This window comes from Ctenopharyngodon idella, chromosome 5 (genome assembly GCF_019924925.1).
Source record: "Ctenopharyngodon idella isolate HZGC_01 chromosome 5, HZGC01, whole genome shotgun sequence".
NCBI classification, from domain to species: Eukaryota; Metazoa; Chordata; class Actinopteri; order Cypriniformes; family Xenocyprididae; genus Ctenopharyngodon; species Ctenopharyngodon idella.
Window position 1 is genome coordinate 32,341,002 of NC_067224.1, and position 27,972 is coordinate 32,368,973.

General features: G+C 36.7%; 2 protein-coding genes across 8 annotated transcripts in view; one reads left to right on the forward strand and one right to left on the reverse strand.

The window, feature by feature from the left end:
* Positions 1 to 369: 369 nt before the first annotated feature.
* Positions 370 to 25,325, forward strand: ttll11 (tubulin tyrosine ligase-like family, member 11). The gene is made up of 10 exons (XM_051893202.1): positions 370 to 517; positions 1,024 to 1,653; positions 8,044 to 8,143; positions 10,295 to 10,428; positions 11,558 to 12,133; positions 12,344 to 12,439; positions 13,443 to 13,558; positions 20,149 to 20,385; positions 20,575 to 20,681; positions 23,574 to 25,325. Exons 2-10 carry the CDS (start codon positions 1,132 to 1,134, stop codon positions 23,843 to 23,845), a joined length of 2,160 nt encoding a protein of 719 aa, XP_051749162.1. The 5' UTR covers positions 370 to 517; positions 1,024 to 1,131; the 3' UTR covers positions 23,846 to 25,325.
* LOC127512366 (disabled homolog 2-interacting protein-like) overlaps positions 25,049 to 27,972 on the reverse strand; it is a 142,166-nt gene continuing 139,242 nt past the window's right edge. For all 7 annotated transcript variants that reach the window (XM_051893195.1, XM_051893196.1, XM_051893198.1 and 4 more), the window contains one exon: positions 25,049 to 27,746. In XM_051893195.1, the coding sequence (XP_051749155.1) occupies positions 27,579 to 27,746 (168 nt within the window). In that variant the 3' untranslated portion in view covers positions 25,049 to 27,578. The remainder of the gene's footprint in view (positions 27,747 to 27,972) is intronic.

A 27,972-nucleotide genomic window follows, 5' to 3' on the forward strand; every position in this document is an offset into this window, starting at 1 on the left:
ATGGGTTTTAAGATAGAAGACTAGGATAGATATCTCAGGTTTCTCAGAAAATAATTTTCTTTAGTAGTCATAAAATATCAGATACTGAGATTTTTTTTGTCACGTTTTTGTATGTTTTCCTATTCATTGCAACACATATTGACGTACTGACATATGATATGACTGATAATCATGAAGATGAACAAGATGCAATTTTACAGCTCAAGCGCATTATAACAAGGGAACACACCAAACATAAGAAATTATGAAATGCATGTACTTTTTCTTATTCTTATTGTTAAGCTGTAATGGCTAGAATGGTCGCTGATTTTTCGCTTCGCGAATAGCCCGAGTCCAGCGCAATATGTTGCTGCCATGTGCCTCTACGGCTTCCGTCAGTTGCGTTGCGTTGTCAACAGGACCAAAACACCAGCAGCGACAGCACACTGGAGCTTTACTTCTGGTCAGTCCGTTGGCCATCAGCTGACACCTCACCTGTCCGGCTGCCTTAACTCTGCCACGTCTTAGCAAACAGCAGGTAAACTGAATGCACGCGATGTTTTCATTTGGAGATACGGGGTCTGTTTAAAATCGCGAGAGCAGTCGGTGCCCCTCACCGGCACTTTAAAACTGAACGAAACTGACAGTGGGAATGCGGTGATGCGCCCTGCCATGCCCTGTGCTCATCTTTCCCATATATATCCCCTCTGATATGTGTTGTTAGTTGAGTATTTCTTTATATAGAATGGGATGAATTAAGCACAATTGCGTTTATATGCAGCTTTTAGTGTTATTACAGGCGATCAAGAGCCTCGTTTTCCCAGTAAAAGGAAACTGGACAGCTCTTGTGCCTGGAGCCACTCCTGTCCCGCTAGATAGCCATCAAAAACATTCAGCACACTGTAGTGATGTGCTATCTGTCAGTGCTAATAAGGTTTTTATAGTGTTCAGACTGTAATAATGGAGTCCGTGTGTATTTACGCTAGTTTATCAGGCTCCATAGTTGACTGTTTTATAGACTGGTTTTCTGTTTTTGTGCTTTAGTTTGGGCAGCACCAGCTGGTCCATGTTAGCAGCTTATGCTAGTAGATTATCCTGACATATTCACCAACCTAAATGAGATAACAAACCATCCGACCATAAATTAACACTATGAGCGATCACTATGAGAGAGTGAAGATTGAGCTCCAGCAGATGAAGGCGGTGGAGAGCGAGGCCGCGGCCGACGTGGAGCAGCTGTCCCCGGCCTCAGTGACTTCAGTACCCGCTGAGGTCTCCTTCGCGGCTCGGAGAGACCTCTCCAGAAGTAGCATCAATGGGAGAAGTCGGAGTAAAAGTAGAAGCAAAGCTGACGGTCATGAGAGACAGGTGAACGGCAAACAGTTGTCAGATCTGACGCCGCAGAAGTCAGACTATTCTCAAGAGAAAGGACAGAGCCGTGTGAGCAACGAGCAAAACGTTAAAGGTACGTTAAGACTTTTAAAGGGCAAAACGGCAGCAAACGGTCACGTTGAGTCATGCCAGAGACAGACGGATTTAAAATGTGAAGACCATGGCAAAGAGGACGGGAGCAAAGTGGCCAAAAAGAGGAGAGCTGTGACGGTGGACACCTCCAAAGCAAAGACGTCGCTCGAAGCGCTGAAAATGAGCATAAGACAGCTGAAGTGGAAAGAGGTGAGAGCACCCCTATGTTCTGACACCCAGATAACCTTTGACTGTATTTACTTTTCATTCCGATTTTATAGGATTATATAGCATCATGTCATCCGTTGTTAGGGAATCTTTGGATTTGGGTTTTAAAAAAAGTCATTATTTATTCCATTAATTTTAAAGTAGCCTGGCTTGACTCGGAGGTTTTTAAACTATCAATCGATATAGAGATTTTCAAGTTTGTAGAACCCGGAAACATTTAGCACTTTTGAATCAGTGGTGGTTGGTTCTCTCAGGAATTTCCTTCCTGTGGTTTTAAATATCAGTTTTTATTCATCAGTCAAATAAGGCCGGTCTTTAACATTACTTGAAGAGACTTTAACGTTTTGTTTTAGAACATACATTATAAAACAAGTTGACGAATAAGGACTTGAACTACCACAAGGATGCAAGTTACTGTGCTTGACAAATCAGGCAACCATTGTAGTCTTTTTTTTAAATAATAATAATAATAATAATAATAACCTCACCTAATTTAAAAATTCTTCGGTTTTAGGTCTGTGTGTCATTTATGTTGGAAAAAAAAAGAAAAGAAAAGTGGACTGTATTAAAATTCTATTTTGCAGGCTTGGTTAAAAGTTATGGAAATTAATAAATTCTTAAGTCCATTACTACATTACACATACACATACATTAAACACTACATAACAAATGTATATTTTTTTAGTTATGTTTTTGAGTCTAAAATATTTAATTGTTTTAATCCTACAGTTATCCCTGATGTCACCCTTAATTGTAACCTCACCCCTCAAAACCCTTAAAGGGGTTAGTTCACCCAAAAATGAAAATTCTGTCATGAATTACTCACCCTCATGTCGTTCCAAACCCGTAAGACTTTCATTCATCTTCGGAACACAAATAAAGATCTTTTTGATGAAATCTGAGAGCTTTCTGTCCCTCTAGAGACAGCTACGCAACTACCATTTTGACCCTGAATTGAGCGGTTTAGTCCAAATTTTCTGAAGAGACACGATCGGTATATATGATGAACAGATTGAATTTAGGCTTTTATTCACATATAAACATTCATCAACTCACACATCGGTTGTGGTAAATGGAAGCTCAAGGATGTTTGCTTGACACATGCATCGATGTTTATCAGTGTTTATATGTGAATAAAAGCCTAAATTAAAGTTTCTTCAGAAAATGTGGACTAAATCGCTCAATTCATATGGATTAGTTTTACGATCTCTTTATGAACTTTTTGAATCGTCAAAGTGTCTGTCTGGAGGGACAGAAATCTCTCAGATTTCATCAAAAAGATCTTAATTTGTGTTCTGAAGTGGAATGAAGGTCTTACGGGTTTGGAACGACATGAGGGTGAGTAAATAAAGACAGAATTTTCATTTTTGGGTGAACTAACACTTTAATAGACCTACAGCAGGAACATGTCTAATGTCCAGTTTTTCTCTGTAACCGTTTTTAAAGTCTGCAATTATATGATGCCTAGTGTTCAAAGTGTTTGGTGTTCATGTAGTGTATTCCACTCTAAATCACTGAAAAGTCACTGAAAGATCTCACTGTTCCAAGTATTTTAAAGAGAAACAATTCAGTCTCAAATTACTATACTTTTAAATGTATCTGTGATTCTGTGTTAAATTATATTGTTACATCTATACTATATGAATCCATTGGACTTATCTACACTTTAGGCTCCCACAATCTAAACAAACACTTACTCAAGGCCTGTAGGCTTAATATTTCAACAGACATTGCCAGTCTTTAACCTTGTCCTTCTACACCATTTGACAAACACACGCATATGGTTACACTTGACCGTTTGTGTGAAGTCACTCTGCATTAAAAAAAGAAATGCTCATAAATACATTGATAAGCTGTTAAACTATACCATGCATGAAGTTCTGTGTGGTGCACAACACCTGGCAGGCTGGAGTTAGTGTACAGTCCTACTGAATGAATGTCTACACCCCGTTCTACTCATCTCCACTGAAATATTATGAGCCTTTGTAATTCAAAGCTGCCTTGTTAAAGATCGGTTTCAAGTTTAAGCGTATCCATTATACCTTTTATCCTGTCTGCTACACCAAAGGTTGATTCAAGGGCGGAAGGAGTTCCCACCTGCAGTTTTGAAAAGTTTTGAATACTATCAGCTATTTTAAAAACATATAGATCTAAAAATCCAATTGTGACAGTGAGAGACAAAGTATGATATAATATGTAAGCAGTTGATAAGGACTCATATAGGTTTAAGACCTGCCACATGAGCTAAAGAGCCAGAATTTGCTGTCAACTAACTGGCAAACTGATGGAAGTTGTTGTCATGACCCATTCATTGTCTTTACTGGGTTCAACTCAAGTTTTCTGTGCAACTAAGATCGGACTTTGCAAAACTAGGTGCTGCTAAGGCAGTCGATAGGTCATCTGTGATCTGAGGTCTGTATTAGAGTCGAAATCTGCTAAGGGGTAATTAAATGTAACAAATCATGTATCATCTTTTATTGGAAAACTTTGATAATTGCCTTAATCTTTTAAACAACTGAGAAGATGATCAAACTAAATTTTATAAAAATCACCTGTCAAGTTTATTGTATATATTACATCAGCAAGTCAAATTGGACGACTACAGGGACTCATCTCAAGATTGCTCATTTAACAGTTCATATATTGCCAAAATTATGAAAAACAGATCAGTTAAGAATACGAAATTATTGAAAATATTCAAATCAGGATTGTCAGAATCAGAATGCATAGTTTGTGCAAAAAATGTCCGTCAAAACCAACACGTTAAATGATGTTCACTTACCCGAAAGTTTTTCAATTAGATTGCTGTTTATTCTTTAGCATGCAGTGTGAAGTATATCACTTAGTTCCCTGATTATTTCAATTTAATTTCAGCGAGTGCAGAACAAATTTATACTTGCATGCATTATGTATTACATACGTTATTGTCTCTGACAAGCCACTGGGGTCGCCAATTTTAATTTCTTAGTAAACAACTTAGTAGAATAAGTTGACATCTTCTTGCAAGTTACATATATTCAGTAGAATGTCTGTTAGGGGAGCATCAAAATAAAATGCATATTAAGCAGACAGTCATATTCTCTAATGGTAGTTGACATGTAGTTGCATGTCACAAGTTACTTATAGTTATTAGAATATCTTAAGTGGACTACCGAAATAAAGTGTTACCTCATTAACAATTTAGCTGCATCTGTGCATGTAGAAAATTGTCCATTTACATATTTGGATCAATGGATTGCATTTACAATGCAGTTTAATGCATTTTCATTTTTAATGTGTCATGGTTGCAAAGATACACAAAGCTCCAGTAATGCAGTTGAATGCTGACTCTCACCATATGGTCATGCCTGCACAGTGGGCAATGAATAAGCACAATCTTGGATAATACTGTACCACATGCCTGTATTCCCACTGCTCTCCTTGCCTGTACAGAACAACAGGACACCAGTGCTTAGAGTACAGTTACTTGTGTCTAACCAATAAGGATTTGCTATGGATTCTCAACACTGGGCATAGGTTACTGGGCACTCGGCACACAAGCACATACATGCACCAGGTAAACTTATCCATTTGTCTGTAACACATGAGAAATATCTGAAGGGGGTCCAGGCTAATGTTGCAGGGGTAATGATCCTCTAAAGGAGAAAAGAGAATAGAACTGTAACCTAATTTTATAGCCCTTTATAAGAAGAGAGAAAAGTGCTTTTTGAAAGGACAGTTCTGACTCCTGAGATGCATTGATGATATAGTGTAGGTCAAATTGAAATTATTTTTTTTCCAAGTTCTGAAGTTTTTGGCACACTTGTTTTCTTCTCATTGTTTCGTGACAGTTTCACGTGTCTTTTAGCTGCTACAATTCCAAGTAACTTCATTTAGTTGAGGCTAAAGGTGATTGGATTGAAAAGGCATGTCCTCATTTCCTGACCTGCTCCACGGCAACTCTGGCAGAGCGATGAAACCTTATTCTTATTTAAGATATCTTTGCTAACCCTACTCTGTTAAGGTTAGAGCAATATATTATGATCAAACAGATTTATCAAACAGAGCTAATGTGCTAATATTTTGACTGAAATTGTTTAAACAATGACAGAATTTTCATTTTGGGTAAAATTCTGAAATCAGTTTGAATAAAGATAATTAAGAACTAGCCATTGGTGCAGTCAGTGCTGGTCACTAAATCTAACAAATATGTATCAATATTTATCCAAAGGCAGATCTAGTTGAACTGCCCAGTTCAGTTTTACCCTGCTTCAGTATTTATTAAAACGTAATGCAAGAAGAAAAAGACCATTGTGTCTCAAGAGGAAAAAGAAATTGAGACCGTTTTAGTTTATACCAGTTAATGCAGTGATCTATCAAAGTCACGCACATAAGCATTAGTGCTGCACAAAATTGCTGTACGTCAGATTAAAGCAACTGGAGCGAGTAAAGGTCACTTGTTAATTGTTCTGGCCCAGCTTGTAATGTCTGTGTTTTTGAACACAGACATTTGTTTTGTTCCTCATGGGGAGAAAAAATGTCCCCACAAGATCTTTGTTGGGATATTTTGTTTCCACAACTGTTTTCAACATTGATAATAATGAAATATTTCTGGAGCACCAGTTCAGTATATTAGAATGATTTTTCAAGGACCACGTGACTGCTTTGCCATCATAGAAATAGTTTACATTTTAAAATATTAAAATACAAAACATTTTAAATTGTAATAATAGTTCACAGTATTAATGTTTTCACTGTATTTTTGATTAAATAAATGTATAGCCTTGTTGAGCATAAGAGACTTCTTTTAAAAACATCACTTGGTTAGTGTTACAGTATATAATCACGCTATCTGGGTTCAGCTCACCAGCTCCGTGAAGCGAGAGACAGCGACTGAGCATGGTCTGCATGTAGGCATATCCAGTGATCAGCCGTACTCACCTTTGTGTGTTTCTCTTTGGGTGTGTTTCAAGCTCTGTCTGGCTGCCTGTTTTGATTCTGTCAGTAGCGTAATGATTAAGACAATTAAGGTGTAAGTGTAAATACTTGCAATACTGACGTTGTATTGAGAGGATGGATCCTCACACAAAAATATTGATACCAATTGTAAGTGATTTTCTTATTGTGAAAATTAATATGCAAAATAAACTTAGTAGGGAAAAAATGAACTGACAGCGCTCATTCAAACAGAGAGAGCTGATACTGACAGAGATATCACTATATTATATACACTTTTTACAACACACTATATTAAAGGCACAGCTAAATGTGATGTTTATTATGATGGGTTTCTGTGAAGATTGTTTTAAGTTCACTTAAAATAAAAGTTATTATTATATTTAAGCCTGTTAAATGCTAAAACAATGGCTTTCAATTATACTGTAATGTTAAATGGCTATAATTACTCATTTCATCCCCAGAAATGGAGAACAAAATCCATTTAATAGAGACATCAGTAGCAGTGTTGTTCAGTGATAATGGTCTTCATTCATAGTACTTAGTAAAAAGATGCCATTAAACAAATTAACATCTTTATGTTGTTTTCTTGTTAATTTAAAGAGATTCAGTAATGAGATTTAGTGTGAAAATATGTATTACAATATAAAATGTATTGCAAATTGTAAAGTTGGGGGCCGTTAATCGTGATTAATTGCAGAAAAATATGCAATTCATTTTTTCCCCCCTGATGGACATCACTAGTGGGGACATTTTCACAACTGTAGCAAACCTGTAAACCTGTGTGATCTCCTAATCTGATCACAGATTTCAGGGTTTCCTCTGTGCACCTGGTGACCAATATAGGAATACCTCTTCACAGTTCATTAGCCTGTTAAACAGTGACATAATCCTCCCAAAATCCTGCTCAAGACACGTAACCCAAGCCTATACTAAGCACACTACCTGCATCCTGATTAGTGCCCTTGATAACCTACATCACGCTTAGCTCACACTATAGCCTAGTCATTATATACAGGATCTCAGTGATCAGTATAATGGACCAAAATCTGAATCCAGTGGTCTGTATGACCATAGGAGCTCCAATGCATTTTCACCTTAGCTGTAAATTAATGATGGCACATATCTCAACAATGCCTCTGTAACTGACACTATTGCTGTTGTAGAAGTACAACTGTTCCTCCAAGTCATTGAGAGTGTAGCAGCCCTCAGCCATGGTGTGTATACATACTGTAGGAAGGAGTAAAAAATTGTTTACAAAAAATTCTTGGAAAAAGGCTCCTGCAGAAGTGAGCTGCTGTTGTACTGCTCTGGTACAGTTAGTCATAAACATGTTTTTTGTATCCTTGTCAAAAGTATGACATGTTTATTGTGTTGTGATTGATAGTTCTCCTCCTGTACTTTGACTCAAATCTCTTATTTCTTTTGATCCTGCAGTTTCCGATGGGTAGGCGGACAGCCTGTGATATCTACTGGCATGGCGTTTCGTTTCATGACAATGAGAACATCGTCTCTGGGCAAGTCAACAAATTCCCAGGTAAACTTCACTAAAAATAGGTCTTTAGAAGATCTTGTCATAGTAGAAACATAATATCTCATAAGTTGGGTTAGTTCACCCAAACATGAAAATTCCATCATTAATTACTTAGCCTCATGTCATTCCACACCTGTAAGACCTTCGTTCATCTTCGGAACACAAATTAAGATATTTTTGATAAAATCCAATGGCTCAGTGAGGCCTTCATTGACAGCAAGTTAATTTACACTTTCAATGCCCAGAAAGGTATTAAAGACATATTTAAAATAGTTCATGTGACTACAGTGGTTCAACCTTTAATGGTATGAAGTGATGAGAATACTTTTGTGCACCAAAAAAAATCAAAATAACAACTTTATTCAACAATATCTAGTGATGGGTGATTTCAAAACACTGCTTCATGAAGCTTCGAAGATTTACAAATCTTTTTTTTCGAATCAGTGGTTCGGAGTGTGTATCAAACTGTCATGCGTTCTTTTTTTATCAACACTTAAAAAAGTTTTTGAACAAAAAAAAAAAAATTTTTTTAAAGACTACAGGGTGCATAAGCAATGTTTTTATTGCATGTTTCTGCTTCTTTTTCGCCTGTGTTTTCATCTGGAGATTCTCTACTCTTTCTGAAGTTGCGTAATAGCACTGAAAACACAGAAAGATGGAAAATTCTGTCAATGGCAGGGAAGGAGTTAATGACAACACTACCATTAGCAATTAGGACTGTAATTTCTTTTCTTTCTTTCTTTTTTTTCAATTTATCCCCTCTCTGTTAATAGCTTAAAATTGTAAGAAAATTATAAGAATTTAAATGATGATGGAATAGGCCATTAAAGATCATTCAATCATAATTTTAAAACCAGAACGATATTTGCTTTCAAAGCGGTTTTCTTCTAGCTGGACAGCAGCTGGTGCTATGCTGTAATTTTTGCTGCCAAATTATCTATTTGAAGCAAGCATTAAACCGAAAAATAAGCTGAACTAACTGACTGAAAAATAAAAAAAAATTAAAGTAAATATAATTATTAATTTAAACAAAAGGATTAGTTCTGCCAAAAATGAAGGAAAAGTGCTGTGAGGTGTCAGAGTAAAGGACATGATCTAAAACAAGATGTAGAAAAATATAATGCGTCCTGTTGCTGATTTGTTTAGGCTCAGTCAGATGATATTTTCATTGGTTATCACAAGCAGATATCATATTGTTCCTTACCATGGCAACTGCTCACGTGTCTGCTTTAAATGCTTCTCGTGTAGTATTACCATATTATACAGTGACAATGAATATCTAAATAGAAGCTTTGGTCATTTAACCTGGCAAGCAGGAGATTTCCAACATTAAACAATCTCTTTAAAGCATTAAGGATGGGGCTGTTATACTGTTGTAAAAAAGATGAAAACAAATGATAGAAAAACAATTTCTTTCAATGTCTTGAACTGAAATAACAAAGTAGAAGAAAAACTAAAAACATTGGATCACAAAGTTGAATGATCTGACCTGTTTTGTGGTTGAAGACATCCCACTAATTTCAGCATGGAGTGATATTCCAGTTAGATCGACACAAGCAGCAGACAGATTTACTGCTTCCTTAACTATAATTGCTAAAACTGAAACTAAGTAACGTTATATGCAATAAATATATAAAAATATACAAAATATTCTAAATGTATTAAAAACAAAACAGAAATGTGTCCATAAATAAAATCAGTACTAACTTTTATCAGATGTGCAGACACATTTACTTTGAAATAAAGTTCATTTTGTGCTTGCTTTTAGAGGAAGTTTCTCAATCATATGATGAGTATTGATTGCTGGACTGTTTCTAGTTTTCAGCAGTGGAGTCATAAAGGAGTCTCAAGTGCTGCTGACTCATGGGTTGGATGTAATATGACTGTTTTCATAGCTGTATTGACAGTTGCTTTCACACAGACAGCATGTTCAATCTGTGTGCCTCCGCTATGGAGCCATTGAAATCAAATGATCAAGTGATTTAATGAAACTGCTGGGAAATAAGGCTCTACAATGTGTCATACTTTTTGAGAGAATAATGTCCCAGTAGGGCTATAGACTGATGGGAAACTGCAGTCGTTCTTTGGCCTTTGTGCTGCTGTTTCTCTTAGACTCCACTCTGTTTTCTCATCAACTATCCTGTCGGTCAGCAGGAATGATAGAGATGCTGCGGAAGATAAACCTGAGTCGTGCCGTCCGCACCATGCAAGAGCTGTTCCCGGAGGAGTATAACTTCTACCCACGCTCCTGGATACTGCCTGAAGAATACCAGCTCTTCTCCTCACAGGTATAATCTCAGTGAAGGAAACACCTTAATGAAATAGTGACAAACTCATGCAACTTGATTAGGACACTGTATTAGAGTCTATTTGTGAAGTCAACAAAGAGGACATTCACAGAAGCCACGTCTTCTTCTTGCTAAATACCCAGTCAAAGTGTCATCTATTTTGCTGTCTTCCCCCAGCAGTGTTTCCCTCAGTGGTGTATCTATAGTTAGATTACTCTGGTAGTAATTGATCAGGACAGAATCGCAGTAAAACCAGGTTAAGCAGTTTAGTTGCCAGCAACAACTAATTGTGAACGACAAGTTTGTTAAAAGATCTTACAGTTGCGTGATTTGCATGTTCAATCCCCTTCCACATGTTACAGTTAGCTGTGTGCTTGATTTGTTCAGATGGGCTTGCTAAAGGGGATTTTCTCTTACACTGTCCAGTAGGTTAAACCAATTTGTGCTTCAGTTGGTTAGGGTTTGATTTTTTTTTTTTTGGAGGATAAATGAGAAGTTTTGCTTTTTATTTCTCTTTTTGAGATAAATTATTGCTTATTTCTATTTATTTTTTTACATGTACATGTACTTATTTTCTTATCTCTTTTTTCAGCCTTGTGTTTGAATAACATTTTTATTAGAAAAGCTGCAGAGGGCAGCAAAGATCTACGGGAGGCTCTTCAAAAAAGGGTGAAAAAAAGATTTGCTGATGTATGCTGGCTGAAGAAAACCATTGCATTAGTCAAAAATATGAGGCTTAGTTTACCAACCATAATGCCATTAGTGGATAGTCACAAGCGCTCAATGCCTTTTTAAAAAACTTTTTTTTTTTAATTACCTTTTTAGCAGAAAAATTGGATAAGTGTTTTACTTTGTTTATAATCTGGAAATGTTGTCTTATCGTTAAAAGCACTTTAACTGGAGACTGCTAAATACTGTTCATGTTAACCCTTTCAAACCCCCATTCATCACATTAATAAGACATAAAATCATATTTTGTGTCACTAAAACATAATTTGGATCTGAAAGGGTTATTTCTTTGCAGGGATGGATGGCAAAAGGCCTCTTCGTTTTTTTTGTTTTGTTTTTTTGCAAACATATTTGAAAAAACATTCACTGTGCACCTTCTACTTTTGTCCTCTTTTTCAAGATTCGTCTCCTGAAGGATAGCGATTCAACCCTCAAACCCACTTTCATCGTCAAACCGGACAGCGGATCCCAGGGCGACGGCATCTACCTCATCCGTGACCCTGCTGACCTTCGGGTTATCTCAGGTTCTCAGATCAAACAAGCGGTTGTTCAAGAATATATCCAGAAACCCCTGCTCATCGATAAATTGAAGTTTGATATCCGCCTCTATGTTCTGGTCCGTTCATTGGAGCCTTTAGAGATCTACATTGCTAAAGAGGGTCTGTCCAGGTTCTGCACAGAACCCTACCAAGAACCCAGCCAGAAGAATCTCAGTCATGTTTTTATGCACCTTACCAACTATTCCCTTAACGTGCACAGCGGGAACTTTGTCCACTCCGACAGCTGCAGCACGGGCAGTAAACGCACCTTCTCTAGCGTTCTCTATCGCATAGCATCTAAGGGAGTGGACATCAAGAAGGTCTGGTCAGACATTATTGCTTTGGTTATAAAGACAGTAATTGCACTTGTGCCTGAACTGAAGGTGTATTACCAGGCAGATATACCGCCTGGAAAACCAGGACCGACATGTTTTCAGGTATATTTACAATGCATTCTTTTGTGTTTGTGATGCGTTTTGCTTTTAGGTGGCCTACATATAGGTCATTCACATGCGAAAAATGAGCACACACCCATATGCTGTTAACTATGTTTTTCCTTCAGCAGGCGACCCCTAATCCTCTGCAAATCACTGGTTTTCGAAGTCAATAAAATCTAAATAACAGAAGATGATGTGTCCCAATTTTAGATCCTGGGCTTTGATATCCTGCTGATGAAGAACTTGAAGCCTGTTTTACTAGAGGTCAATGCCAATCCCAGCATGAGGATTGAACATGAGCAGGAGGTGAGGGTGCAGATGTTCTTTTAAAATGATGTGATTCAAATAAACAGATATATATATATATATATATATAACGGTATCATCATGGTACATGTTAAAAAAAAATGATGCTACCATGGTATACTCTGCTGTTAAAAAATTGAGGTCAGTAAGATTTTTGTTTAAGAAATTAATACTTTTATTCAGCAAGGCTGCATTAAAGGGATAGTTTACCCAATAATTAAAATGTTGTCATCATTTACTCACCCACAAGTTGTCCAATGTTCCAAACCTGTATGAATTTCTTCTATTGAACACAAAAGAAGATATTTTGAAGAATATGGGTAACCAAGCAGTTGATGGGCCACATTGACTTCCATAGTATTTTTTCCCCAGTACTATAGAAGTCAATGGGCACCATCAACTGTTTGGTTACTCATATACTTCAAAATATCTTCTTTTGTGTTTAGCAGATGAAAGAAATTCATACAGGTTTGAAACAACTTGAGGGTGCGTAGGCAAAATGATGGAGGAATTTTCATTTTTGGGTGAACTATCCCTTTAAATTGATCAGAAGTGACAGACATTTATATGTTTTCTGTTTCAAATAAATGCTGTTCTTTTGAATTCTTTGATTCATCAAAGTATCCTGAAAACAATGATTTCCACAAAAATATTAAGCAGCACTACTGTTTTCAACATTTATAATAATAAGAAATGTTTCTTAAGCACTAAATCAGCATATTAGAATGATTTTTGAATATTTTTTAAAAAATATATAATAAAATAGAAATAGAAATTTGTAATAATATTTCACAATATTACTGTTTTTACTGTGTTTGATCAAATAAAAGCAGCCTTGCTTAGCACAAGACTAACCAACAAACTAAAACTAAAACATTAGTTTTTGACTAAAAACATTTTATCAACCCCCAACAAACATTGACATTACTTTTGTTTACAGACTGAGGACATAAACATGAGTTTGTTAGGATGCTGATTATTGAGGCCATACCATATGTTACAGGTGTCACCTGGTGTGTATGAATATGTACCGAGTCCAGTAGATGAGGAGGTGAAAGTGGGTGTGATCAGAGACACGCTGCGGCTCATGGATCCTGCTCAGAGGAAACAACACGTAACGTGAGTCATAGGCTTTAAGACTTTTGGGACAGTTGATGGTGCAGTGTGTATCTGTGTGTACATGCCTACCAGTGCGTGTTGTCATCCTCGTTTCAGTTTTGTGGAGCTGAAATAATGGTTTGTTGAGCTGCAATCATAAGCCTTTCAGATGGAAAAATTAAATTCAGAAAATCCTGTGATGGAATTTCACACTTGTGTGGCCACTCTTGCTATCTCTCTCAGTCATGGAAATGCGGACAGCCTCGTGCCCCATGAGCGGGACTGTGTCTCATGCTTTCACCTTTTTACTGTAGCTCATTGTACACAGCAACACTTACAGTATACACTTTAGTGTCTGGGCCTGGGGGGAAATAAAAGTCAGGCTGCCACTGTTTCTGAGGAAAGTGTGGAGTCAGCTCAGAGTTTAATTGAGAAGTGCATGTGCGCTCGGAGTGGAAAAGACTCTGTGTGCACATTTTTGTTTAATATCTGCTAATTTAGCCTTTAGATGTGCATTTTTTATGATCTAGCACAGTTGTCTGTTTTGTGGTGTTTGATGAAAAATGAAAAACAGTTTAATCATGCTTTTCTTTCTGTGTGTGTGTGTGTGTGTTTTCAGTTCTTGATTATGAATAAGTTCTTGAATTATTCTTTTCTTATTATCCGCGTGTGTGTGTGTGTGTGTGTGTGTGTGTGTGTGTGTGTGAATATACAGTATATATGACCCTGGACCACAAAACCAGTCGTAAGTCGCACGGGTATATTTGTAGCAATAGCCAACAATACATTGTATGGGTCAAAATTACCGATTTTTCTTTTATGCCAAAGATCATTAGTATATTAAGTAAAGATCATGTTCCATGAAGACATTTTGTAAATTTTCTACTGTAAATATAGAGTAGATATGCATTGCTAAGGACTTCATTTGGACAACTTTAAAGGTGATTTTCTCAATATTTTGATTTTTTTTTTTTTTTTTTTTTTTGCACCCTCAGATTCCAGATTTGCAAATAGTTGTATCTCGGCCAAATATTGTCCTATCCTAACATACCATATATCAATGGAAAGCTTATTTATTGATTAAACTTTTTGATCACATTTATTCCACAAGATAAAATAACTTAATTTACTCATTGTCCTGTACTATTGGTTCTTAATTGTTTGCTCCTCAATCAAGAAACATTTCTTATTATCACAGATGAAAACTGTTCTGCTGCTTAATATTTTTGTGGTAGCTGTGATACATTTTTTTTTTCAGGATTTTTTTTGATGAATAGAAAGTTTAAAAGTATAGCATTTATTTGAAACAGAATTTTTTTGTAATATTAACTGTCTTAACTGTCAATCAGTAATTTAATGCGTCTATGCTGAGTAAAAGAATTAAAAAAAAAAAAAAAAAAAAATTTTACTGACCCCAAATTTCAAAATGGTAGAGTGCCTTATTTACAGTGTTGGGAGTAACACGTTGCAAGTAACGCAAGTTACGTAATCAAATTACTTTTTTCAAGGAGCTAGTAAAGTAATGCTTTACTTTTAAATTTGCAGAAAAATATCTGAGTTACTTTTTAAAATAAGCAACGCAAGTTACTTTGTTTTCCCATTTATTGACTGACGGCTCTCTTGTCCCCATGTTTAGAAAAATCAGGAATAAGTGCAGAGGTGTTATCTGTGCTTTGTAAACATGATGGTTATTGTTTTCAGTATTCCTCAAAATGAATAAAAACAGTGAAATGCAAACTCAGAATATTACGCAAACCTGCAACAATAAAATATGATAAATAACGCATATACTTTATGTATTTAATCTCACTCTTCTTTTTTTTTAACCGCACAGGTGTGAATTTGCATTTCCTTTAGCCTGAGGCTTATTCATTTCACTTCTGGTGTGAAAGGGCCTTTACATTTGCCAAAAAATAGGATTTTTTAAAAACAAACAAGCCCAGCCCAGGTTAAAAAAAGCAACGCAAAAGTAATGTAACATTTTATTTTGCAATTAATGCAATTTGTTACTTTTTTAGGGAGTAACACAATATTTTAACTCATTACTAGTAACTTTCCCCAACACTACCTATTTACCCCTACAGGCTGCATATTAGTAACTAAATGGTACATACTAGTATTTCTTTGGAGGGAACTAACCCAGTGACAGCTGTTGTACAATTTTTGTTTGAGAGTGTACAATGGCTATGATGTTAATGTCCAGCTTTGGACGATTGAGGGATTCAAGAGTGTGTAAACTTTTAATTTTATTTCATTTATTTTGTCTTGTGAAACATTTACATACACTGTAAAAAAATTAAAGTTGAGAAAACCTAAAAGTTGAAGGCAACCAGCTGCAGGAGATTTTTGAGTTTTCTCAATTTGTTGTAAATTGAACTTGTTATACAACAACAAGTTGAGAAAACTCAAATCTCCTCCAAGTGGTTGCCTTCAACTTTTAGGTTTTCTCAACTTTATTTTTTTACAGTGTATGTAAATGTTTGTAATGCAGATTCTTGTGGGCAGCATTAAATGAAGAAAAATAACCAATGATCTTTGCATATTACTAGAATATTGGCTGTTTATCAGTACTTATTAAGCACATATTAATGCCTTATTCTACATTCTTAATACTACCCAATACCTAAACTTAACAACTACCCTATTAACTATTAATAAGCAGTAAATGAGGAGTTTATTGAAGGAAAAATATTTAATAGTGAATGTGTTTTCTCTATACTAAAGTGTTACCTAAAAGTCTTCCAAACTCTGCAAGGGGCATGAAACTAAAACTTTTTCCTCCAGACTTCTAGTTCTTACAAGGAGTATATTAGTGTGTCATAAATACATTTACATAAATAAATAAACAGTCTCCCCTGTAGGAATGTCTCTTATGGTCAAGCAAACAAACTCATATTGGCACAAAAGATTGAAGGAATAAAATAAATCAAGGACACTCAGAGAGAAAGTTCTTCATACTCCGTCACAATCTCTTTCATCTTATAACCTCCTTTTATTCAACCTGAAATATCAAACCTTCAGTGACTGTGATGACTGTCTGAATTTACACACCACTCACAAACTCTTCATATTCGCTTCCTTTGATGCTTTTTGAAGCTATGCTGTCCTGAGTACAATTGTCACGGCTAATACTGACAAGTAGAAAGTCATTAAGGCTTTACAAAACCAGAACATCTTCACTAGTGTTGTATAATGACAGTCTATTCCTCACAGGGCTCTCCAGTTATATTTGTGCTGTTCCTCTAGTGCTGTCGATCACGTGTCTTATTGGACCAGTTTATCTTGTGCACTTCCAGAGGCTTCAATGTGAAATTAGCCCAGATGACCCTGAGGCAATTTGATAGCATCTATTAATATGTTAGACATACAGTATCTTATGAGGTTATAAGAAAAGTGGGCCGCTCCCTCAATATTATTATTATTTTTGGCTGTTTATAGAGCCTCCGGCAGTCACAGAGACAGGTGTGATCTCTTAAAGGAAATATTCCAGTTTCAGTACAAGTTAAGCTCAGTCTACAGCATTTGCGGCATAATGTTTATTACCAACATTTCTTTAAAAAACAAAGCCAAAATATGCAAAAGCTGGTTATTGCGAAGCACTTACAGTGGAAGCAAATGGATCCCATCTTTAAATGTTAAAATACCCAGTATTTCAACCACAAGCTGTAAACAATATGCATGTTAAGATGATTTTAGTCTGATTAAAATTGCTTTCTAACCTTTTGTGTATTAACTTTTTAAACATATTGTAGAGCATGTTGAAATTATCTCAAATTGATTGTATTAAGTTTGTGAAGCATTAAAAAAAACTGAATATGAAGTGAACATGGCCATCTTGTGAAAGTGAATGCATTTGTGTATGTGCGTGCTAAAGGTTGCATGTGAGAGAGATGACTGTTGCTGTCTTCAAGTAAACCTATTAAGTGTGTTATTTAAGTCATGTCACTGTCATTAGTACTAGTACTGTTAGTGTCGAGCCACAGCCTTCAGGTTGGAAGTCATGGAAGTACATTTACTTAGACTAAAAGTGCAGAGTTACTTACAGCAGTGCTGAAATGCAGTCATCTACACACAACAAACTGCTTCTGGTTCCTCGGCCATCTGGGCTCAGTGCACGTATGAGAGGACTGCAGTTCGCTCTGTTGATTTTGTGATTGTTAAATAATTGTTTTTCATTATGTTGTCCTTGGGTAAGTGAGAGAGAAAGAGGGATTTAATGAGAGAAAATTGTAAGGCTTGTGGTTTGTGATGCTATTCACCGAGGATGTCTGGGCTTTCTTAGTCCTTCGGTTTGAAATCCTCCATTCTCCTTCTTGACAGATTTTCTTTGTTTATGCCTTATGCTGTTATCACAAAATCAATCAGCAAACTTTTCAGGAGTTTTTTTTTTTTTTTTTTAGCATGTTTATTGTTCTTGTTTAGCCGTTTCTTAAGTGACCTTGACTGTTTTCTTCATCTACCGTCTTAAATATGACAAAATATAAAAAGCGAGAGAAAGAGAGAGTAACCTAATCAAAAATATTTTGATTGCAGAGGACACCAGTTAAAGGGGTGAGTGGAAATGTTGGCAGGGCAAGTCACTTGAAGACACTTGAAGAAACCGACCTGCAAAGCTAGAGTACTGTGAAAAGTTTTAGGCACTTGTGTAAAAATGCTGTAAAGTGAGGATTCTTTCAAAAATAATGTCATAAATGAATTTTATTTATCAATTAACTTCTATTAACTAAATCAAATCAATATTTGGTGTGACCACCCTTTGTGTTTTAAACAGCTTTTGTTGTAGGTACACTTACAGATAGTTTTTCAGGTAGTTTTGGAGGAAGGTTTCTTCAAGTGTCTTGGAAGTGTTGCCACAGTTCTTCTGGATTTAGTCTGTCTCAGTTATTTTTGTTTGTTCATTTAATCCAAGATAGACTCGATGATGGTGAGATCAGATCTCCGTGTGGAGTATACCTTGTGCATACAAAAATCTTGCAGGATTATTACAATTAATGGCAAAAGGAATGTTTGGAAATATAAACTGATATTTCCTACTGACACATTACAGCAAAATATATAAATAACTGGCTTAAAGGATTAGTTTACTTTCAAATGAAAATTACCCCAAGCTTGACTCACCCTAAAGCCATCCTAGGTGTATATGACTTTCTTCTTTCTGATGAACACAATCAGAGATATTTTAATAAATATCCTGATGCATCTGAGCTTTATAATGGCAGTGAGCGAGGATCAACAAGTACGAGCTGAAGAAAGTGTCTCCATTCACATCCATCCATCGTACTCCACATGGCTCCGGAGGGTTAATAAAGGCCTTTTGAAGTGAAGCGATGCGTTTGTGTAAAAAAAATCCATATTTAACAAGTTATGAAGTAAAATATCTAGCTTCCGCCAGACCACCTTCCGTATTCAGCTTATGAAGAAAGTGTAAACTGGTGTCACGTCAGTTAAGCTTTTTCCATAAGTTGAATAGGGAAGGTGTAGGATGTAGTGTAAGCATTTTGAACTGCGAGAGTTTTACACTTTCTTTGTACGTTGAATACAGAAGGCGGTCTGGCGGAAGCTAGATATTTTACTTCATAACTTGTTAAATATGGATTTTTTTTTTTTTTTACACAAACGCATTACTTCGCTTCCGAAGGCCTTTATTTACCCCCCGGAGCCGTGTTTATGATGGATGGAAGTGGATGGAAGCACTTTCTTTAGCTCATACTCATTGATCCCGCACATTGCCATTATAAATCTTGGATGCGTCAGGATATTTATTAAAATATCTCCAATTATGTTCATCAGAAAGAAAAAAGTCATATACACCTAGGATGGCTTGAGGGTGAGTCAAGCTTGGGGTAATTTTCATTTGAAAGTGAACTAATCCTTTAAAACCTTTCTTTTTTTTTTTTTTTTTTTTTGGTAAAAATACTAACATGCCTTAAGCCCGGGATACACTGCACTTGCATCCTATGTCGTACAGTGAGAGAGGTTCAAAGACGGCCGTTTTCCCGGTCTTGCGACCAAAGATAGCCTACGATAGTTTTCTGACAGTGTCAGAAATTCAGCATGATCAACGCACAGTGTGTTTGCTGCTACGACCTACGTCTACTGACCAGCCAATAAAAATGCGACATGAAATCAACGCGACATGGCACTAAAACTTAAAACTGCTTACCTCAAGCTCTTTTCCCTTCTTCTTTCGCAGCTTCCTTTTTTTCAGCACACATAAAAACTACAACTGCCAAAGTGTGATTCAACATGGTCTTTTGTTTACCACTAGCGCATGCTGATGATGTTTTATTCTTCTATAGAAACTTGCATCGTAGCGTACGAGTCAATGGGTGTCATGATCGTACAGTCTACATGCATGTTGTACCCAAGTTTAAAAGATCCATGTCACACAGTGTGATTTGTAATGATCTTATAGGATTGCTAAAATCGTGCAGTGTATCCCGGGCTGAAGACTTTTGCACAGTACTATATCTACAACACCATATACTTTTTTGTTGCTACTTCTTCAATTTAGAGATTTAATCTTCTATCAAGTCCAAAGATGCAGGTCTACACAAAGGATTGTGTGTGTGTGTGTGTGTTGAGTTTAACCTTTGTTTCTGTGTCAACAGGTCGAACACGGAGGGCGGTTCACCAGAAGACGCTATTGTTGTGGAGACAGGAAGTGATGAGAAAGAAAGCTTGACGGATTCTCTTCCATCTTTGTGTTTAAAGCAAGTTTTCCCCAAATACACAAAGCAGTTTAATTACTTGCGGGTCGTGGAACGCATTGCTGCCATTTTCCTGCGCTTCCTCGGTGTCAAAGGAACCATGAGACTGGGCCCGACCGGGTTCCGCACCTTTATCAGGCAAGTCATTAGCTTGACTGGCTAACAACAACCGTTACATTGGCTCAAATTTAATTGGCATAAATCATCATTGCTAAATTTAGTGGAATGAATGTGATTCAGCCTCCATTGAGCCTCTTAGTGTTTCCGTCGTCAGAAAAAGACAACATTCAGGTGTCACGTACCACATTAACCAAGCGTCTCCTTTAGGAATTGCAAGCTGAGTAACAGCAGCTTCTCGATGGCTTCAGTGGACATCCTGTACATCGACATCACGCGCCGCTGGGCTGGAATGCTCCCCGACTCCAGAGAGGCAGGCAAGCGGCCCACTAATCATGATGCAATTTACAGCACATCTTCACTCCCGCGGCCGACACACAATCAAAAAGCTGTTAAACAGCCTCCAATAAAAGACACATTTGCTACTATTCATCATAGCGCATTTCCCCTCGCATGCAGTCAAAAATGAGATCGTCAGGGGAGATAATTGACAAATAAATTCACTTCTTCGTTCATTTGCCCAGTACTTGTAGATTGGAAAAATACATGGCCAATCAACTAATGCCACATAACCAAATTTTCAAGCTCTGCCTCAATCTTTCATATTTAATTTCTTTAATATTTAATTTTTTTGCTTTCACTTTAAAAAGATACTTTGGTAAATGGGAACATTTGTGTGTGTGAGTGTGTGCCAAAGCTAATGTGCCCACAAGTCATTTCTGCTTTTAAATGAGCACTGGTAATATTCCTTGTGATGGTGCATTAGGTTGGGTCATGCTAGCATCGTTTTCTTGGAGGAACGTATGAAATGAATAATGCATGCCAGGCCTTGCTTCTCCTAATCAAAAGAGAGAATGAATATATACTCGAGTCTCTGTGCTCCTAAATGGCCAGAGTGGAATGATGTGAGCTGAATTCCGGAACATTTCGGAAGGTTGCACTGAATTTGGTCATTAGCGCCTTGCAGTTGGGAATCAACACACAGACACACACACTCACAGACGACAAACTGTGTGGCGAGAGGAAAGTAATAACTGGTGGATAAGGTTGATATTTATAAATAATAGAAGTAGCTGTTTAAAAGTGGGGGTATCAGTCTGTTTATCCCCGAGGAGGAAAGGGAGAGATAGCGCTGCCATGATCTTCATTAATAGTAATACATTTACTATTGAGGAACGCTGACTGGACACTTGGACAGAATACTTAAAGAAGGAAGGATTTATCGGTCTTTCAGTCCCTTTCTTCACTCCAGTGCATCCTAGAACTCAATCTGCTTCATTTGACAGGAAAATGCTGAATTCTTTAAGCGCTCCTTCATTAGTCTGCTTAATGAAACTTATTTTCTCCTTCTGGAGAACAGCATTGCTTTATTAATTCTTGCCATCCATTTTCAATGTACACATATTTCTGACCAGCACAGCATGCCGCCTGTTTTCTTTTTAGATATATTTCACGGCTCCATCGTGTCCGCAGCGAGGGCTCATTAACGCTCAGTATATGCAGTCAGACAAGTGATCTGCATCCACCTTCAGTCTCAAACCCCCTAATGGTTCATGAGAACCTTAATATTTGTAACAGCAGCAAGTGGCTTTGCATTGAAATGCGAGAGAGAATTTCACTGCTCGCTTTCTTCATGTTTAATATGTACAAAGTTTCTCAGTTTAGAACGAAGCTGTCTGTATTTTTCTCCCTCGACTCTCAGGCTCAGATGTGACCTTGAGAATTCGCTGCTGATGATTTGCGCTTGCTGATTAAGTTTTTAGCCGAAACATAAATATAGTTTAAGTTTTCATCAGCGTGGAGATATGACTGAAACCACGTACACTAAATAATACACAGATGAAGCCCCATTAATTAATAAACAAGCAGAAGGGAAAATCTGCCATATGTACACTTCTGATTAAAGCCTCTTACAGCTCGGAAATAATGTCACTAATGGCTTTTCTCAAATCTTTTGTTCTCTTGTCAGTATACTATTTAAATGACAATTACATGTTTGTATAGATTTTTTTTATTGCTCATACTATGTAGTCATAGCTCAAATATGAAGTTATAATCTCTAACCTTAAAGGCTTAGTTCATCCAAAAATGAAATTTTAGTCATTAATTACTAACCCTCATGTCGTTCCACACCCTTCGTTCATTTTCAGAGCACAAATTAAGATATTTTTGATGAGATCCGAGAGGCATCTCACTCCATAGACAGCAATTTAACCACCACTTTCAAGGTCCAGAAAGGTACTAAAGACATTGTTAAAATAGTCCAAATGACTGTAGTGGTTCAACCTTCAACACAGAAGAGAAGAAATTGTTAAATAAAGCCGTTATTTTTGTTTTGTTTTTGCGCACGAAAAGGTATTCTTGTTGCTTCATAAAGTTAAGGTTGAACCGCTGCAGTCACATGGACTATTTTAACGATGCCTTTAGTACCTTTCTGGACCTTGAAAGTGGTGGTTAAATTGCTATTTATTGAGTCATATATCTCTCGGATTTCATCAAAAATATCTAAATTTTTGTTCCGAAGATGAAGATGTCTTACGGGTGTGGAACGACGTGAGGGTAATTAATGACAGAATTTCTCCTTTTTGGGTGAACTGACCCTTTAACCCTTAAATGCATGAATGTTTCGCCAACCATTCTTACATATTCGGGTCTTTAGCGACCCGGATCTATATCTAACTTGGATAGATCTCCACCTGTCGTGATAATATAAATCTCATATAATATTAGAATAACCATTACAGAAGAATAAAATAAAGCATATTTTGCTACCTTTTGGAGCTTGGAAGGGTTCATTTTGAGCAGATGTGTTATATTTTTAATCAAAATGTCCGACTTGAATGAATGAATGACTGAATAAGTCCAGTCCATTATACTCTACAGAAAAATTACATACTTTATAGACAAAAAGATGTCGATAGTTTCATTTTATCATCAAGCGAGTAGAGATTTAATCTGCTTGACTGGGAAAAGACCGAAATCTCCAATGCTAAAATAACTTATTTTAAAAAAGGAATAAAATCTGACAACAAAGGTATCATAAACTGCGTTGCTTTAAACTCAAATCTTGCAAGAAACAAAACCATATTTTTCAGTGGTCCAGCTAATGCACAGATTTGACTTTGACTGTAAACCAACACACGATTGTCTCTTTAAGGAAGCAATTTGTTGTTCTTGAGTGTCGAGTAAAAGCTCTCTCTCTCTTTCAGGAATGTCTCTTCAGGCATTTATTGAGGCCTTCTTCTACCTGGCAGCACGCAGGTTCAAGGCTGTACTCCTGCGGGAGCAGGTGCTCTTGCTGCTGGAGGTGTGTGAGGGGGCCCTCGAGGGGCAGAGCCACAGCGAGAAGCCACGGCCACACCGGTCACACCCAACTCAACCATCAGCGCCAAACGCGTTCAGCTCCCCAGCACTGACACGCCGTCACCATCTACGGCACCAGCCGCTGCAACTCTCTGCTAAAGCAAACACAGAGAACTGACAATCTCACACATACAAACAGTTCCATGTCTTCTGAGGTACAATGCCATGTGCTTTTGAATAAATAAACAAAGAAAGAGGATAGAATAATGAAGCGAATATCATAATATATAGAAGCCAGGATAGATTCACTCTCTGTGCAATAGCTCAAGTTGAATTGTTTATACAGGTCATATGAAGATATTTCTTTCACCACACTACACAGAAAAATGTAATGGAAGACATTCATGTGTGTGTTCTGATGCCAGTACACTAACACTCAGGCACTTGTGTCAGTGCTAAATGTGCGGACAGTGTGTGTATAAGCATATGCTTACCTTCAGGTAATGTGGGTAGTTTTTGTGAGAATCAATCACTGCAGGAATAATGAAGCATCCTTGTGAAAATATCACAGGGATTCGGTGTTTCTTAAAGGGAAGGGATGCTGTCGTAACACCACTTCACTTCAGAAAAGCAGCTAATTATCTCAAACGGCCACCTTTAACTGGCTAGGCAGAGCGACACGGTGGCCTTTTGTTAGGGAATGGTGTTAACACCACGCATGGCACCAAGTGCACTCAAAGTTTACGAAGTTTTGTTTTATTTATACCCATAGAGATTTATTATTTATTGTTTTTCACTTAACCAAGTAATTTACTGTAGCTTTATTGAAATGCTTCTGCATGTAGAAATTATGACAGAAGGAAAAAAAGGGGTTTGCTGTGGTTTAATGCAAGCGGACATCTCACAGGATTAGCACATATTTACACAGATCATTTAACCCTCATTTAATATCACATTGCAGCTGCAGGCATTTACATATACATATTAGGCTTGACTGAGATGTACTTTTTATGGTAATGAATAAACATTGTATTTAAAACAATATGTTGTATTGTTTTATTCTACTTTTTCAGTTTTTCTCAGTGTACACACACACATAACCTTTCCCAAGTGTGGGATTGGCAAGATTTTTTTTTTTTTTTTTTTTATAATGTTTTTGAAAGATGTCTTATGCTCACCAAATTTATGGAAACCATGATACATATTGTCTCTTTGATAAATAGAAATCTTACTGACCCAAAAGTTACCACTGGCTTATGTAATTTACTTGTAATACTGCCCATAAGATGTCAAATCATCAGTAGGAAACAAAACAAACCACATTTTATGATGTTGTGAATCAACTGAAAAATTCAGTAATGAAGACAACAAAGCAGGCATATGAAATAACTAAATAAAACTTTAATTATTCTAGTTGCAAATGTACATAAATTGCACAGCCACAATTGTATAGTTCTTAACATGGACAAATTTCTCTGTACATTATTGTTCTTGTCATTGTCCTAAAACAAAGCAAGAGTCCAGCCAATACTTTACTTTAAACATACTTACAAAAATCTTTTCTACAAGGATTATAAAACATACAACATATTTTAGGTATTCATTTATAGATTTTATATCTTTTCTCTTTATATATCATTTATTTCACATAGCTACTATTTCACATTGACTGCTTGAAAAAAAAAAAAAGCGTAGTTTTACTTGCAAAAGTTTTCTAAACTTCGAGAACTGAAATGAAGCCAGATAAAGACACATCTGATGAAAAAGAACTGAGACAACAGCAAAAATCTTTTTAATTTAATACTGGTCTAAACTATTTTTTGACTCGCTAGTAGCTTCTCATGTGGATGAAAATAGACATAATGACTCTGCAAAACCTCAGACCTCATTAAAAACAGAATATGAACAAAGAAGTTGACAGCCGTGTCTGTGTGAGAAAACTTGTGAAAAATAAATATTGGTTCCCTTTTGTGCAACAACACGATCCTCAAGCTGAGTTTAAAGTTGATCAAATGAATTTTAAATGACCCTAGATACTGATCTGCCTTATTTAGACAGTCCTGAAGCATTTAGTACATGCAAAACTACTTTACCAGGGCATCAAATGAGCATGTGATTGGTTGAGGTATCTTAACACAGTCCAAATTGTTAGTCTCATGACATTTACACTGCATGTGCACGTTTGTTTGAATGGAAGGATTTAGTGTTTGGCTACAATGGTATGAATGATAATGCTACAAATAAAACTGAATGACAAATCAGAGCTTCCCTGGCTTAATAATAATAATAATAATAATGAGCACCTTGAGTTTGCTACATGTTCATGGAGTGAAGTAAACCCAGGTGGACACGACAAAGGGAAAAAGTGCAGTATTCAAAGCCTTTAAGAAGCTGGGGCGACAGATACGGTTTGTGCTTGTGCCTCTCAATCTGATCTCACATTTCAGAAACAAATCAGCCAATGTAACATCGTCATTCACTCTAAAGTTACCTTTAACGTTGCTTTATATATATAATATTAACTTATTCACATAATACTCCATTCACAGAGCCCATATACAGAGAGATTTTCCCTTAAAAATAACATCTCTATCTTACATGTCCTATAACAGGTTGTCTTTTAATATATATCCGTATATCTTTGCAACAAAATCGAGACGTGTCGTGTGTCTCACTTCCTCAAAGACCAAAAAGTTAAAGGAAAACAGCAGCTCCATGCTGCACCTCAGTGCCAAACATGATAAATGCAGAAAAGTCCTCCTCACATACATTATTAAATACAAAAATATACAAACTCTCAATGCTGAAATGAAAAGTGTGCAGCAATTTGGAGCGATGAGGCAACACATAAAAAACACACATGTACAAAAGAATTAAAAAAGGCTTAAAAAAGAAGACTGAACAAGAAAAACCCAAGAAGAGAAAATAAACTCAAAGCAAAAATCTCCCAAACAATGTAGGAAGAAAACATGAGATAAACAAGGCAGTTTTCAAAACTTCAAACTAAAATCGGTCTATTGTAGTGTCTAAAACATTCGCTCTGCTCCATCTGAGCAGTTTGTGCTAATTCAAAATCTCGGCATATCTAAAAATGGACCCAAAGTGACATTTAGGATGTGTTTGTTACAGACTGAACCCTTTTTTTTTTTTGTACGAATTAAAAATAAAACAAAAGAGAAAAAAGAAAGCAATCGGAAAATGTGTGGTTGGAGAATGTAAAATATATACTTTTTTTTTTTTTTTTTTTTAAATCTATGCACATTATAATCTATCATAGATGTTCATCTGAACTATAAAAAAAACAAAAAATAAGAACTAAGGGATATTTCAGATGCAACATTTTAAGGCTTCTCATGATGGAGAGACAAAGTGCACTATGTAGGGAGAAACAAAAACAGGACAAGATCAAATATGAAAGGATATGGAGGAGAGAGCTAAATTCTCCACAAAGAGTTGCTCATTCTGTAGTTTCAGTCGTTTCTTAATAAAGTACAGACCATTATAAAGAAATGTGACAAAATCTAGTTTCTTTTTTTTTTTAAAAGGCTGTATGGAGAACACCTATTTTAAAGCATGTAAAATGACTTTTTTGCAGACTAGAAGGTTCTAATATCTTTATAATGTCACCAAGTCAGCTGTATTGTTTTTCTCTTTTATATTTTACAGTTAGCTATTGTGAAACACGAATGAAAGTCTAGTGGTGTGTCCTAACATGAAGCACTTGAACAGTAGTCTCACCGGCGGATGTTTACAGCGGATCTTTCTCCACATTTCCGAACAATCGTTTCGCCAACCGTCAAAGGTCGGTGTTCAGTATCCTCACATGCAGTATTTCTCTCAGTGTTCACTTACAGAATATCTGCACACTTGCTTGTGTCCTCTCTCTTCATTCTGTCGGCAGGGGTTTTCGTTCAGCAGTTGGAGCTGTTGCGAAACTCGCCGTTTTCTGTGATCTGCAACTTGGTGGGGTTGGTGGGAGAGATGCCGTTCCGCGTCTGCATGCTGTAGCGCTCTTTCAGCTGTGACAGGGCACTCATTAGCCTCGCGTTAGCCGCGTCCAGAGATGCTATCCGCTTCTCCTGCAGAGAGAGACAAAATCCTCTGAAAATACCAACACCAGCAATTTCAGCTGTTACAAAGAATTTTTATGAGTAATTGTTTGGATGCTAACAAGCAGAGAATGGAAGAAAATAAATATGCCCCGGTGAACAATGAATCCAGCCCAGAGAGAGGCGGATCAAGTGATTTTTCAGGGACATTTTGGATGTCATCAGCTTTTAGGTTTCTCATATTAAGTTCAGCTCT

What these genes read in the sequence shown, in the direction of transcription:
- ttll11 (XM_051893202.1), top strand. Translation starts at nt 1,132, where the DNA reads ATGAGCGATCACTATGAGAGAGTGAAGATTGAGCTCCAGCAGATGAAG. An exon ending in GACAGCTGAAGTGGAAAGAG is followed by an intron (nt 1,654 to 8,043) that starts GTGAGAGCACCC and finishes TTGATCCTGCAG; the next exon opens with TTTCCGATGGGTAGGCGGAC. An exon ending in ACCAGCTCTTCTCCTCACAG is followed by an intron (nt 10,429 to 11,557) that starts GTATAATCTCAG and finishes CTCTTTTTCAAG; the next exon opens with ATTCGTCTCCTGAAGGATAG.